This window comes from Schistocerca gregaria, chromosome 3 (assembly GCF_023897955.1).
Source record: "Schistocerca gregaria isolate iqSchGreg1 chromosome 3, iqSchGreg1.2, whole genome shotgun sequence".
Classification (NCBI taxonomy): Eukaryota; Metazoa; Arthropoda; class Insecta; order Orthoptera; family Acrididae; genus Schistocerca; species Schistocerca gregaria.
In genome coordinates, this window is record NC_064922.1 from 525236474 (window position 1) to 525253271 (window position 16798).

General features: G+C 43.3%; 1 protein-coding gene across 1 annotated transcript in view; it reads right to left on the reverse strand.

Annotated features, from left to right (window-relative positions):
- Positions 1-6380: 6380 nt before the first annotated feature.
- Positions 6381-16798, reverse strand: part of LOC126354009 (uncharacterized) — a 217263-nt gene continuing 206845 nt past the window's right edge. Inside the window, exon 9 of the mRNA XM_050003323.1 lies at positions 6381-6747. Within this exon, the coding sequence (XP_049859280.1) occupies positions 6527-6747 (221 nt within the window). The 3' untranslated portion in view covers positions 6381-6526. The remainder of the gene's footprint in view (positions 6748-16798) is intronic.

Here is a 16798-nt window from a genome sequence, read left to right on the forward strand (position 1 = left end):
GAGGCCAAAATCTAAACGTACCTCTCTGATCGAGGTGTCATTGCTGGCCATCGGGTGATGAATTACTTAAATTCCTCATTAGTGCCCACAAGCACTCTTTTTCTCACCAAGCACTCTTTTTCTCATCCAAGAGCAAAGCAGACTATGAATTTGTCACAGCCTGACCATACATTCCAAACCTGATGTGCTGCTACTAATGTCATTGTTTCAACCACACTCGAATGTCTTGTTGACACCCGACCAAATCAAATGTGTAACCTGTGGTATGGGTGCGCATGAGGGTGACTCTACACCACCTCCTCTCCTCTGTATCAACTACAATGTCAACCATGCCACCTCCTCCCAAGATTGTCCCGTGTTCTCGATAAGCGAGCTGTCCAGGAGATCCGGATAAAGGAAAAAGTTCCTTACCCAGTCAGTTGCAAATTATTGGATAGTCACAAACCCTGTGTTCCACCATCTGGCACTTGTAGTACTGTTCTTGCTACACCTCACTCCATGAAGGACATGACCATGCAGATATGTGACCTCAAATTCAGTTCTGAGGTTGGGAAATCACCAAGTATCATGGTAGAATCACCATCTCCTCATCCAGCTGTGCAACAAGCCATCAAACTCTCACCACACAGGGCAAAGTCACCAGCTACCCAACTGGTAGACCAGGAAGGTCAGAAGAAATACTCCCATGAAGACTTCCTACATCTCTCCACCTAATCAACACCTGAGTTTTCCTCTGCTAACCAGAAGGGCTCAAAGAAGTCTAATAAAGGCAAATGGTCTTCCCTTCGCTGACTCAAAGATCCTTTTCAATGGTGTTGCCACATGATACCTTCATCTGTGTCACCAGTGTGTGCAACCAGCCATTTTTCTGCATTGGACTCCACAGACCAGCAACACAAGAAAGTCAATACTTCTGTGGACCTCATGGAGAAGGATCCTCCTGCCTCTGTGCCCTGTAGCACCGAGTCTTTGCAGGCTGGCACTCAGCAGCTTCCGAGGTGGCATCCCTCCATTTTTCCTCATTATGAATCTCCTCCCATTGACCGTTCACAGTCTGCAATCCAACAGAGAGGATTTATGGCTGCTTTTAGAATCGCAGCGTCCACTTGTACTCTGCCTTCAGGAAACTAAATTGCATCCTCACATCTGCTTTGAGCTTTCGCATTTCTTCCCAGGCTGTTCTGACCTTCCCCCTGCAGTTGGCATTCCATTTCATAGGGGAGTCATGCTGCTCAAACAGGATGACATTTGTAGCCAACCCAGCTCCCTGACTACCCGTCTTCAACCTGTTGCTGTTTGCATTTTCCTTCCTTACTTGACCTTTTCCTTATGTACCATTCATATCCCTATGTAATTTGATGTCACCTGGGCAGCCTTCCTCCAGCTTATTGGGAAGCTACCTCACTCATTTCTGCTGCTCGGTGACTTTAATGTTCACCATAACCTTTGGGGTTCTCCCAGAACCTGTTAGAGAGGACCATCTTGGCTGACCTTATTAATCAACTTAACCGCAACAGCCTTAACATGGGAGCACCCACATTCCTTTCTGACTCCTCGCACACCTGTTCCCATTTGGACCTATTCTTGTGCACTGCCCAGCTTGCCCATCATCTCAAGTGGTCCATTCTTTTTGACAGTTACTTGAGTGACCATTTCCCGTGTGCTATCTGTTTACTGCCTCCTACACACTCCTGCACACCCAAATGGCAGCTTAGCAAGGCTGACTGGCAGCTTTCCTCCTCTCTGGCGACCTTCGATGAACAAGATTTCCCCAGTTGTGATGACCAGGTGGAATTTCTTACCAACGTTATCCTTACTGCTGCAGAATATTCAATTCCTTGCACTTCCTCTTTACCATGCTGTGTCCCAGTCGTGTGGTGGACTGAGGCATGCTTCGATGCAGTTCGCACATGGAGACATGCTCTCTGCGTTTTTAACTGTCATTCTAAGGTGGCAAGCTGCATTCATTATAATCAGATGCTTGCTCAGTGTTGTCGCATTCTTTGAGATAGCAAAAAAGCTAGCTGAATTTCATTCATTAGTTCTTTTACAGTTACACTCCCTCCTCTATTGTGTGGGCCAACCTCCAAAGGCTCTGTGAGACCAAGATACATTCCCCAATTTCCAGCCTGACAGTAGCAGACAATGACATTGTGAACGCTATTGCTACCTCCAACACCAGACATTTTGAGCTTTTCCCATCACTCTGCCTTCCTCCCTCGGAAATGTGCGGAGGAGACTTGAGTGATACCTTTCTCTTCTCAGAATTGTGAGTGCTACAATGCCGCCTTTACTATGTGGGAGCTAAATCATGCTCTCACTTCACCCCAACCCTCCACCCTAGGGCCAGCCGATGTTCACATTCAGATGTTGCACCACCTTTCTCTTATGGGCAATCACTTTCTGCTTAATATGTACAAGGGTATCTGGGCAGAGGGCACTTTCCCAGACTCTGGCATGAAGACACTGTCATACCCATACCTAAGGACAAACACCTTCCTTCTAGCTACTGCCCCATCTCTCTCACCAGCTGTGTTTGCAAGATCATGGAACATATGATTCATCTCCAGCTGGTATGGTGGCTTCAGTCTTGCAATTTACTAACCAGTGCATAGTGTGCACTTCGAGGGCGCCATTCTGCAGTTGACCATCTCATCACTTTGTCCACCCATGTCATGAATAGTTTACTGTGGAAATACCAGACTGTGGCCATGTTTTTTCGTTTTGGAGAAAGCCTAAAACATCTACTGGAGGACTGGTATCCTCCCTACTATCTACATATGGGGCTTCTGTGGCCACCTGCCCCATTTCCTTGAGGAATTTTTAGAATACCAAGTTTTCAAGGTCCGTGTGGGTTCTGCCTTCTCGGACAGCTTTATCCAGGAAAACAGTGTGCCTCAGGGTTCCATCCTGGGCATCATCCTCTTTGCTATCACCATTAACCCTATAATGGCCTGTCTCCTGCCGGGCATCTCCGGCTCCATTTTTGTTGACCATTTTGCCATCTATTTCAATTCTCCATGGACTTGTCTCATTGAGCGGCATCTTCAGCAATGTCTCAATCATCTTTACTCATGGATCATGGGCAATGGCTTTCATTTTCACACTGACAAAGCCATTTGTATGAATTTCTGGTGGCGCAATTGGTTTCTCCCACAATCTTTGCATCTTGAGTCTCTTCCTCTTCTGTTCATTGAAACTATGAAATTACTGGGGCTCATGCTTGATAGGAAACTCTCTCGGTCGTCCCACATGTCTTACCTGGCAGCTTGCTGTAGACGATTACTCAGTGTCCTATATGTCCTCAATGGTACTTCCTGGGGTGCAGATCAAACTATCTTCTTCCATTTGTACCTGTCCCTTGTCCGTTCAAAACTAGACTATGGGTGCTTTGTTTATGCATCTGCATGTCCATCCCTCTTACACCATCTCAGTACTATCCACAATCGTGTCATCCATTTGGCCACCGGTGCTTTTTACCCTAGCCTGGTTGAGTCTGTGTGCAGTAGCTGCTCAACTACTACAGTTCTACCTCCACGACTTTCTCCTCAGCAGGTATGCATGTCATTTGTCTGCCATGCATGGCTACCTTTCTTATGCCTTCTCCTTTGATGATTCCTTTGATCATCAGTATGGGACATGTCCCTCTTCTCTGTTACCTCATGAAGTTTGCTTCTGACTCATGCTATGGCAGTGGGTGTGAACCCTACACCACCTTGGTTTCATGTGGCAGCCTGTGTTCACCTTGGCCTTTGTTCATTTCCTAAGACTCTACTCCAGCCTCACTCTATCACCTTCAGTTTCACAACCTTTACATGGTACTTTGCGATAGTACCTTTGTGTAGTACACTGATGGCTCTCAGAATGATCGTGGTGTTGGGTGTACCTTCGTCATTGGTGCTGATGCTTTTCGGTTTCAGCTTCTGGCACGCCGCTGTATTTACAGCAGAGTTCTTTGCTCTGTATCAGGCCACGGCGTACATCCAGCGAAACAGGCTTTTCAATTGTGTTACCTGCTCACTCTCTCTAAGTGACCTTCAAAGCCTCTGTGCATGTCACTTGCTCACTCTTGTTGGAGGCACTGTGATGCTTATGTGGGTTCCTGGTCATGTTGGTCTGACAGGAAACAAGGCTGATGATGCTGTTGCCAAGGATGCAGTCCTCGTACCTCAGCCCACTGCTTCTTATAGCCCTCTGATGCTCTTTGTGTAGCCATCTGTCAGCAGGTGGTGCCACTTTGGCATCGCCACTGGGCCTCGCTTCATGAGAATAAACTCCAGTTTATTAAGCCTCTCCCAGCAGCTTGTACGACCTCCTCTCGGTCCTCCCACTGCGAGGAGGCCATTTTAACTATGTTGCGTATTGGGCACGGCCTTTATAGCCATCACCTTTTGTTAAGTGGTGCTCCCTCACCACTTTGTGCCCATTGCACCCAACTTTTAACTGTCCCCATTTCCTGACAGAATGCACATTTTTTAACTGTTTACATTCCCACTTAGTTTTGCCGCCTGAGTTATCAGCTGTTTTAGCAAACGAGGTCATTTAATTTTTAGTTCTTGATCTCCATTTCTCTATGGTGTATTTTATAGACTTGTCTTCATGTCCCTGTTTTTAGCTCTCCTCTGTTGATTGGGACTGATGTGTAGTCGTTTTTAACACCTCTCTTCTTCATGTTTGACAGTTTTGACATGGGGGCATATGACCCTGGTTGTTTTTGCGACCCACCCAAAACAAACCAAACCAACTAGGTGTTCTTTAGCATCAGCAACTTTACTAAGAACACATCCAATGACTAAATTACTTGCGTCACATGATCTAATAAATTCCAGACTAAAATGTGGAAATACCAATGCTGAACTCATCATTAATACCATTTTAAATTCTGAAATGTAGTTTCACAGTCAGCTGACTACTGAAATTTCAGTCTTTTTTTCAACAATCTACTCAGTGGTTCAGAAATTTCAGCAAATCCCCTCACAAACTTCGTATAATAATTACAGAGCCCAAGAAATGACTGAAGCTGCATTGTTGTCTATAGTGGCACAAAATCACAGACTGCAGAAATAAAATGTGGATAAGTTCTGACACACTCATGAGTAAACACATAACTTAAGTAATTCACCTGAACTGCTGCAAATTGACATTTATTGATACTGAGCATCAGTCATGCTATGTGTAACTTTTTGAAAATTTTCACCACCTTCTCCACATGCTGTTCCATATCCTTCAAGAATACAATTGTATCTTCAAGATAAAATGTACATTGTTGTGTTCCATTGTGTTGGGAAATCCATATAGTAGCCTCTGGAAGGTAGCCGGTGCATTTTTAAGCCCAAACAACATTCAACAGTTTCGATAATGACCTCAAAGTACTGTAAAAGTGGTCTTTGGACAGCCTCCTGGAACCACTTCCAACTGATGATAGCCACTTTTCAGATCCACTGTTGAGAAATATTGATATTGGCCCAAGTTGTCCAGAGTCTCCAATGAATTTGGTATAGGATACACATTTAATAGTTCTTACATTCAGGTAATGTTATTTAGAATAAAATCTATATTCTCCTGTGCCTTGATTTTTTTGGGGGGCAGTGATAATGCTTGCACCCTATGGGCTGTCACTACACTTAATGATATCGTCAACCAACTGCCAGTCAGTAAACTCTTCCATTACTGGTTGCAAATGCATTGGAACTCTTTAAAGTTTGCTTTACACTCCCATAAATTTTACCAACTGAGCTTCCATAGCAGACATCGGTTCCCAATAAATATTTCAGTTTCTATCATAATGCAGATATGCCGATGGTTTCCTTATGTACAAGGTCCCCTTCCAACATAGAGATCATGCTGCATCTGCATCTACATCAATACTCCACAAGCCATCTGATAGTGTGGAGCAGGGGTACCTTTGGTACCAGTAACTCATCCCTCCTTACCTGCAAATGGCACATAGGAAGAATATTGGTAAGCTTCTGTATTAGCTCTAAGTCCTCAATTTTTTTCATCATGGTCATTTCACAGGAAGTATGTGGGGAAAGTGATATGTTGTCGAACTCAAAATCAAATATTTTTAATTTCATGGGCATTGTATTTCATAAGTGAAACTGCAATGAAGATATATGTGTGTGAAGATTTGTCTATTCATAGCATAAAAATCCAATATATGTTATCTAAAGTGGTCTGCAGTGTTGATGGGAAATTGTTAATAATTTCTGAGATTTTCCATATGCCCAATGCAGACACAAGTAATTGTATACTTTGAAAATGAGGGCTTAACTTATTAAATTATTGTTTTGATGGGTAACTTTGTTCTGTAGTCCTGTGAAGGATGTGTCAGGATTTTGAGGTTTAATGTTAAAGAGAAAGAAGAAATAATGGAATTAGCTAATAAATATTTTATGATTATTATAATTATCAGTATTCAAACTTTTCATTAAATAACATTCAAATAGTATGTTTTAAATTAATAACACAGTGTCACACATTGAAAAGTACTTTTTTTCAAAATTGTTAACAATTGCAACTTATACTACTTATATTTAAGTGCTTGAAACCACTGTGGATCATTCTTTGAAACTTTTTCAGGCCTTCCAGTGCTGTTGTGGTAGTGAAATTCAGAAACCCCTCGTCCAGGAATTCCATTTACTGTACATTTAATGAACCGTTCTACCATACGTGCTTCCCATTTCCAACCTACATAGTGAGTTGACAAGTATTCCACATTAACTTGAGCATGATATACTGTTGAACCTGTAACAAATTTAAAAGAAACAGCAATATACATACATCTGTATGTGACACTGTATATTATATTTGACAAATTGCTTAATTCAGACTGAATAAAAGTTTAACAAGCAAAATTGTGTATAAGAACACTTTTTATGCATTTGCTATACACAGTTGCCATCTGTTACTTCTACTTAATTGTCCTTTTAGATTTCTGTTGAAATTCAGTATGCCATTCTCTAAAATTGCAAATTTCATCTTTTGTTTAAGAGCTCCTTTTGACAATGACATGGGTGGAAATATAACATGACTCTTTTAAAAGTAACATCCTGTTTGTCACTACAGGTGATTCATGATAACTTCCAAAATGTTGTCTCTGGATCATAATTTGCACTAAGCCACTATGAGTCAATGATTGTTCTCTGACAAGGAGCTCCCTGACCCTTGGATTTCAATTATGGAGGTAAGGAGTCATGAACTTATTGTGTATGCTAGATTTTAGGTTTTCCTAGACCAGTGGTTTGTTAAAAACGTACATTTAATTGTTTAAATTTAATACTGGCCAGAACATTCTAAGTTTTAGGTTTGAGCTACATTTCACTGAGGTGAACAATAAAGACTAACAACACTTTATCCAGTAGCGACAATGTAAGAAAAGATAGATAGCTACTTACCATAAAACTGACACGTGAAGCTGCAGAAAGCCACAATTAAGACACCAACACATTAGTTTTCAGCCAAAGCCTTTGTCAGAAAAAGAAAAAAAACACACACACATATTCACACAAGAAAGCACACCTCACGCACACATTACCAGCATTCTTCAGCTGCTCAGGCCAGGATGCAACTGCCACATGGATTAGAGGCAGCAATTTGGAGGGGGCAGATAAGGAAAAGGGGTTGCAGTGTATGGGTGGAGAGAGATAAGAGCAGCACTTTCTGGTGGAGTGCGCAGGGACAAGACTTCCAACATTCCCATTGTTTTGAGGCCGTGGGGCAGGGAGGAGGAGGGGGTGCAGAGGAAGAGCAAACAAGGAGAGGAGTGGGAAAATATGGTGGGCAATGGGAATAGGACAGAGGGGGTAGAAACTATTGGGTGGAGGGTGTGGAGGTAGTACTTACTGTATGTTGAAGATAGAATAATTTCGGAGCAGGGAATGTGTTATAAGGATAGTTTCCACCTGCACAGCTCAGAAAAGCTGGTGGTGGAGGGTAGAATCCTGATGGCTTGGGTAGTGAAGCAGTCACTGCAATCAAGTGTGTTATGTTCAGCTGCATGTTGTGCCACAGGGTGGTTTACTTTGCTCTTCGCCACAGTTTGGCAGGGGCTGTTCATTCTGGTGGACAGCTGTTTGGTAATCATGCCAAAATAAAAAGCTGTGCAATGAACTCAGCAGAGTTGGTGTATGACATGGTTGCCTTCACAGGTGGTCTGGCCTCTGACGGTGTAGCATAAGCCTACGACAGGACTGGAAAAGGAAGAGCTGAGTATGTGGATTGGGCAGGTCTTGCACTTGAGTCTTCCATAGGGATCTGATCCCTGTGGCAAGTGGTTGGGATTCATAGTGGCAAGAGGATGGACGAGGATGTTGTGGAGGTTTAGTGGGCAATGGAAAACCATTTTAGGAGGGGTGGGACGGATCTTGAGCAGAATGTCCCTCACTTCAAGCCATGATGATATCTAATCAAAGTCTCTTTGTCAACCCCTCATAGCACCCAAGCCCTGCCTACCTGATCTTTTCAACTTGCCACATTCCCAAAACTCCTTACAAACATTCCACCTACAGCTGAAACATTCTCATAACACTGTTGTTAACCTGTCCACCAAAACCCACAGCCCCACAGAATTTCCAGTCCTATCCAAAGGCCTTACCTTTAGCCCCCACACCCAAAATTTAACCATACTGGACTTGTGAAAGACCTACACTCCTTCTTCTGATCACTTCAATGGAAATACTTCTTTGCTGCCAATCCATTTAACTCTGCCTCTCCCAGTTCATACCACCATGAAACTGTGATCCCCCCAACCATCTGCTGGTTCCCTTCCAGGAATTCCTTATCTCCAACTTGACCTAATCATCCTTCCCTAGACCTCTTCCTCAGAACACCAACCTTTCTGCAGAAGAAATGACAGCCATATACAACCTCAAAACAAGTCCTAACCTAATCATCCTACCTGCAGACAAAGGTTCCACCACTGCAATGACTACCTGGCAGAAGATCTCTGCAAATTATCTTACTCTTCCACCTACAAATTCTGCTGAAGTGGTCTCATCCCAGTCCAACATAACCTGTAATGCTTACTGAATCCATTTCCCTCCTCACCCCTATGACATCTTGCACACCCACTTTCTATATGCTCCACAAAATCCATTAACCCAACAGTCCTGGTGCACCAATATGGCTGGTTATTGTGCCCCACTGAAAGAATTCTGGCATTCATCAATCAACATCTCCAGCGAATTGCCATTAATTTAGCCTCCCTCAGCAAAGATACAACCCACTTCAGTCACAAACTCTCCACTATCCCCACCCCTTTACATCTTGGATCCCTACTTGTCACCGTTGACACCACCTCCCTATGCACCAACATCCCTCATGCCCATGGTCTTACCCCTGTTGATTACTACCTTTCCCAATGTCCTTTAGACTCCAAACCCATTACCTCATTCCTCATTAAGTTTACCCTAAGCCACAACTAATTCTCCTTTGAAGGAAAAGTATACAGACAAGTCTGCGGCACAGCCAAGGGCATCCACATGGCACCCTCCTATGCTAACCTGTTTATGGGCCTCTAGAGGAGCCCTTCCTAGCCTCCCAAAATGCCAAACCCCCAGTCTGGTTCAGGTTCATTGATGATATCTTCATGATCTAGACTCTGGGCCCAGGCACCCTATCTCCAGTCCTTCACATCCTCAACATCTTCTCTCCCATCTGCCTCACCTGGTCCTCCTTGGACCTGTGTGCCACCTTCCTGGACATTGACCTCCTCCTCACTGATGGCTCCATCCATATCTCTGCCCACATTAAACATACATTCACCAACAGCACCTTCATTTCAACAGCTGCCATGCCTTCCATACCAAAAAATCCTTCTTGTACAGCTTACCAAAAAATCCTTCTTGTACAGGCTGGCCATCTGGGGATGACTTATCTATAGTGATAAGAACTCCTTTGCCCAGTATGCTGAGGGTCTACCATGGACTTCACAGACAGGCACTATCTCCATGACCTAGTTCACAAACAGATCTCCCATTTCATTTTCTCTCACACCCCAAATCCTCTCACCACCCCCCAAGAGCCATCCACAAAGGAGTGCCCCCTTTGTCACCCAGTACCACCTCAGACTGGAAGAACAGAACCACATCTGTTGTCAGGCCTTTGATTACCTATCCTCATGCCCTGAAATGGGGGACATCCTACCCAAGATCATTTCCACCTCTCCTAAAGTGGTGTTCTGTTGCCCACCCAATCTCCACAACATCCTAGTCCATCCATATGCCACTCCAATCCCAACTCCTTGCCACAAGGGTCATATTCTTGTGAGAGCAGCCATGCCATATACCATCTCTGCTGCAATCATTGCAGAGCAGCTTTTTATATTAGTATGCCTACCAACCAGCTGTCCACCAGGATGAATGGCCACTGCCAAACTGTTGCCAAGAGCAAAGTAGACCACCCTGTGGCACAACATCCAGCTGAACATAACATGCTTGATGTCAATGGCTGCTTCACTACCTGAACCATCTGGATCTTCCCCTCCAGCACCATTTTTTATGAACTGTGGAGGTGGGAGCTTCCTTTAAAACACATTCCCCACTCCTGAAATTACCTACCGTAAGACACTATCCCCACGCCCTCCATGTAACAGTTTCCACCCCTTCTGTTCTATCACCTCCCACCATCTTTGTGTGCTGCTGTCAATGCACCTGCCCATCTGTCCCTGCTCCTCTCCTCCCACTGTGGCCCCCCTTCCATCCCCATCTCCCTGCCCCACAGCCTTCTGATGCTGTGCGTGTTGGCAGTCTAGTCTCTGCACACTTCACCAGACAGCTCTACTCTTCCCTCCCTCCACCTGTACACTGCCATCCCTTTCCCTTCTCCACCCCCTCTAGATTGCTGCTTAGATTTCATGTGATAGTCACATTCAAATCCGAGCTGCTTGAGAAGGTGGTCATGTGTGAATGAGGTGCACTTGCTTGTGTGTGTGTTTCCTTTTTCTGATGAAGGCTGTGACCAAAATATAATGTGTAAGTGGCTTTTTAACTGTGCCTGTCTGTAACTTTATGTGTCTTCTTTACGGTAAGTAGCAAACTATCTTTTCCTTTTATTGTTGATATTCCAACCTGGAATTTCCATTGATGGAATTTATTGAATAATATCTTTATAAATTTATGAATTTATTGTTTTATTTAATTTAAGAATAATCATGTTTGTTTTCTTGTAGACTTAGCTGGACAAAACTGTAAATACACAAAAGCTCTTTTGCAATCTGTTAATGGCCTAAAAAAATTTACTGTTTTATCTGCTCCCATGATGCATCCCATGGCATTACTTGCAAACATGAGACCATTCACAGCAGGGACAATAAATGTGGTAGACAGTAAGGAAGCAGTAGCTGACCGAGACAGACGCAGCAACAGAGAAGTAACCACTGTTGTCTCATTTACGAGTTCCTAACCAGGAACGAATTTTATTGTATCATCTGTGTGCTTTAATAGTTTAGTTTCTCTAGTTTCTGCATCTAAATTTAATATCTAATAGCCACAGTTGTCGTTTTTTCATTTACGTCAGAAAGTAAACAGATTTTGTGACATATTACAAGTTCCTAATTGGGGCAAATTACTTAGTTTCACCTGAGTGCTTCGGTAGTTAGGTTTTTGAATACCTGCGTATTATTAGACACAGTTCATGCGTTTTGCCCGGGTCTAGAGTAGAGTTGCACAGCACGTGCTGATAGTTCGTTTATCTGCATAGTTTACTTTTTCATGCTCTTTGGTATGGGCAGGGACTGCGATTGTCGTGTGCGGATGCGAGCCGAGTTGGTGACTCTTTGCTCTCAGCTTCAGGCTTTGATGGGTTCAATTACACAGCTTGAGGCTGCAGTGGATGAGCGTCACTGTTGTGGGCCGCCCGTGGGGATCCAACGGACGTCCAGCACGTCAGAGTCCTCCGATCGGTCCTCACTGGTGGCCAACCCAGTTACTGCTCACATTGAGACTGACCCTTCACCTGTGGTCGAGCGGGAGGTCACCCCGGGGCAAAGCAGGTGGTGAAAGACTTCCCAGGTGGCTACACGTAAGGCCTCCTCGTTTTGTCTGACAAACAGATTCCACGTGCTGTCTGTGGCTGACAATGTCGCTGAGCCAGATGCTGTTGCCTGTACTGTGTCTTCTGAACCACTCAGCCTGCAAGATCTGGGCAATCGCGGAGGGTGGGATTATTGGTAGTTGGGAGCTCCAGTGTTAGGCATATTATGTGGCTCCTTAGGGACTTGGCTGACAAGAAGGGTAAGAAAACCAATCTGCACTCGGTGTGCATATGGGGTGGAGTCATTCCAGATGTGGAAAGGGTCCTCCTGGATGCCATGAAGAGCACAGGGTGCAGGAAACTGCAGTTGGTTGCTCACGTCGGTACCAATGATGTGTGTCACTTTGGATCAGAAGAGATTCTCTCTAGTTTTGAGCAGCTAACAGAAGTGGTAAAGGCTGCCAGTCTTGCTTGCAAGATGAAAGCAGAGCTGACCATTTGCAGCATAGTCGACAGGACCGATTGCGGACCTCTGGTACAGAGCCGAGTGGAGGGTCTGAATCAGAGGCTCAGATGGTTCTGCAACCATGTGGGCTGCAGTTTCCTTGACTTGTGCCAAAGGGTGTTTGGGTTTCAGGTTCCACTGAATAGGTCAGGTGTACACTATATGCAGGAGGCAGCTACATGGGTAGCAGGAGCTGTGTGGTGTGGACTGGGCAGTTTTTTAGGTTAGAGGGTCTCGGGAAAACACAAGAATGGTGCAGGCTGAAAACAGGAAGAATGTATCTAGAATGGGATTTTCACTCTGCAGCGGAGTGTGCGCTGATATGAAACTTCCTGGCAGATTAAAACTGTGTGCCCGACTGAGACTCGAACTCGGGACCTTTGCCTTTCGCGGGCAAGTGCTCTACCAACTGAGCTACCGAAGCACGACTCACGTCCGGTACTCACAGCTTCACTTCTGCCAGTATCCGTCTCCTACCTTCCAAACTTTACAGAAGCTCTTCTGCGAACCTTGCAGAACTAGCACTCCTGAAAGAAAGGATACTGTGGAGACATGGCTTAGCCACAGCCTGGGGGATGTTTCCAGAATGAGATTTTCACTCTGCAGCGGAGTGTGCGCTGATATAAAACTTCCTGGCAGATTAAAACTGTGTGCACACAGTTTTAATCTGCCAGGAAGTTTCAGGAAGAATGTAAATACAGGAACCATTGGTATAACAGTTGTAAATTGTCGTAGCTGTGTTGGGAAAGTACCAAAGCTCCAAGTGCTAATAGAAAGCACTGATGCTCAAAACGTTATAGGCACTGAAAGCTGGCTAATGCTGGATATAAGCTCAGCCAAAATTTTTGCAAAGAACCTAATGGTGTTCCGAAAGTATAGGCTAAACACGGTTGGCAATGGCGTGTTTGTTTCTGTCAGAAATAGTTTATCTTGTCGCGAAATTGAAGTGGATACTTCATGTGAGTTAGTATGGGCAGAGGTCATTGTTGGCAACTAGAATAAAATAATAATTTGATCCTTTTACTGACCTCCCAATTCAGATGATACAGTTGCTGAAAGGTTCAAAGAAAACTTGAGTTTGACTTCAAACACGTACCCGATTCATATGATAATAGTTGGTGGTGACTTTAATTTACCCTTGATATGTTGGCAAAAATACATGTTTAATTAGGGAAGCACGCATAAAATATCATCCAAACTTGTGCTAAATGCATTCTCTGAAAATTAGTTCGAGCAGTTAGTTCATGAGCCCACACAAATAGTAAATGGTTGTGAAAACACACTTGACGTCTTAGCAACAAATAATCCTGAGCTAATAATGAGCATCAAAACCAATTCAGGGATTAGGGAACTCAGAGCTGTCGTAGCAAGACTGAATATTGTAATCCCCAAATCCTCAAAAATTAAGTGAAAATATACCAATTCAGAAAAGCAGATAAAAATTTGCTTGACGCCTTCCTTAGAGCAATCTCCACTCATTCCAAATTAATAATATAAGTGTAGACCAGATGTGGCTTAGATTCAGAGAAATAGTATCAGCAGAAATTGAGAGATTCATACCAAATAAATTAACAAATGATGGAGCTGATCCTCCTTGGTACTCAAAACGGGATAGAACACTGTTGCAGAAACTACGAAACAAACATGCCAAATTTAAACAGATACAAAATCCCCAAGATTCGCGATCTTTTACAGAAGCTTGAAACTTAGTGCAGGCTTCAATGCAAGATGCTTATAACAGTTTCCACAATGACACTTTGTCTTGAAACTTGGCAAAAAATCCAAAGAGATTCTGGTCATATGTGAAGTATGTTAGCGCCAAGAAACAATCAATGCCTTCTCTGCACGATAGCAATGGAGATACTGTCAGAGACAGTGCTGCCAAAGCAGAGTTACTAAACACAGCCTTCCAAAATGCCTTTACAAATGAAGACAAAGTAAATATTCCAGAATTTGAATCAAGAACAGCTGCCAACATGAGTAACATAGAAGTAAATATCCTCGGAGTAGTGAAGCAACTTAAATCCCTTAATAAAAGCAAGTCTTCTGGTCCAGACTGTATAACAATTAGGTTCTTTTTGGAGTATGCTGATGCATTAGGTCCATACTTAACAATCATATACAACTTGTTGGCTCGACAAAAGATCAGTACCCAAAGACTGGAAAGTTGCACAGGTCACGCAAACATTCAAGAAATGTAGTAAGAGTAATCCAGGCCCATATCGTTAGCATCAATATGCAGCAGGATTTTAGAACATATATTGTGTTCGAATTACCTTGAAGAAAATGGTCTATTGGCACACAGTAAAAATGGGTTTAGAAAACATCATTCCTGTGAAACACAACTAACTCTTTATTCACATGAAGTGTTGAGTGATATTGACAAGGGATTTCAGATTGATTCTGTATTTCTGGATTTCCAGAAGTTCTTTGACACTGTACCACACAAGCGGCTCGTAATGAAATTGTGTGCTTATGGAATATCATCTCAGTTATGTGACTGGATTTGTGATTTCCTGTGAGAGGGGTCACAGTTCGTAGTAGTTGACAGAAAGTCATCAAGTAAAACAGAAGTGATTTCTGACATTCTCCCAAGGTATTGTTATGGGCCCTTTGCTGTTCCTTTCTATATAAACGATTTTGGAGACAATCTGAGCAGTTGTCTTCAGTTATTTACAGATGACACTGTCGTTTATCGACTAATAAAGTCATTAGAAGATCAAAACAAACTGCAAAACAAATTAGAAAAAATATCTGAATGGTGCAAAAAGTGGCAGTTGACCCTAAATAATGTAAAGTGTGGTCATCTACATGAGTGCTAAAAGGAGCTTATTAAACTTCAGTTACACAATAAATCAGTCTAATCTAAAAGCTGTAAATTCAACTAAATACCTAGGTATTACAATTATGAACAACTTAACCTGGAAGGAACACATAGAAAATGTTGTTGGGAAGGCTAACCGAAAACTGTGTTTTATTGGCAGGGCACTTAGAAAATGTAACAGACCTACTAAGAAAACTGTCTACACTACGTTTGTCCGTCCTCTTTTAGAATATTGCTGTGCGGTGTGGGATCCTTACCAGATGGGACTGACGGAGTACATCGAAAAAGTTCAATGAAAGGCAGCATGTTTTGTATTATTGCGAAATATTGGAGAGAGTGTCACAGAAATGATACAGGATTTGGGTTGGAAATCATTAAAAGAAAGGCGTTTTTCATTGCGACCACCTGTAAAAGCAGCCATGTTGTACACCATCTCTGCTACAAACACTGCACAGCTTTCTTGTTGGTATGGCTACCAACCTGCTGTTGACCACCATCAAACTGTTGCAAACAGCAAAGTTGACCATCTGATGGCACAACATGCAGCTGAGCATTACGTACTTGATATCAATGGCTGCTGCACAACCCGAGCCATCTGGGTCCTTCCCTCCACCATCAGCTTTTCTGAACTATGCAGATGAGAGGTAGCCTTACAACACATCCTCCACTCTCATAATCATCTTGCCCTCAATCTTAGGTAACCCACTGTTCCAAAGCCCTTCACCCAACAGTTTCCCCTTCATCTTGTGACCCCCTCCCAGTTCACATCCCCATGTCACCCTCAGAGTGTGCCACTCCCCTCTGGCCCCTACAGTCATGCATTAAATTCCTAGCCCATGTTCCTGTCACGCCTCCGTCCCGCATTCCTAGCCACTGACCACCTCCCTTGAAGCCACTAGCCACCCACCCACAGTCCTTGTCCTTGCCTCCTGCTTCTGTCTCCCTCTACCCACCCCACCCAAACAACTCCCTGCTGAGAAACCATGCATTAGCACTGTTAGTCCAGCTGGCACCACATAAGGACAGGGATGCGTGTGCTTTTTTTTGCCCGTTCGTGTGTGTGTGTGTGTGTGTGTGTGTGTGTGTGTGTGTGTGTGTGTGTGTGTTTGTGTGTGTAATCTAACTCATTAAAGGATAATTCTGAAAGGTAGCAAGTTTTCATCTACATCTACAGGATTACTCTTCAGTTCACAACTAAATGCATGGCAGGGGTTTAATCAAACCACTTTTAAGCTACTTCTCTATCATTCCACTCTCAAACAGTGTGCAGAAAAATGAACAGTTAAAACTTTCCATGTGAACTCTGAATTCTTTTATTTTATTTTGATGATTATTTCTCCATTACTTCACTCTTATCTTTATTTATTTTTAATCCATACCTTTTCATTATTTCCTTCCAAGCATCAAGCTGTAACTGTACATCTACCTCTTTATCACCCCATATTACTATATCATCTGCAAAAATCTTCTTTTTTCTTTTTCTTTTACTATATCTT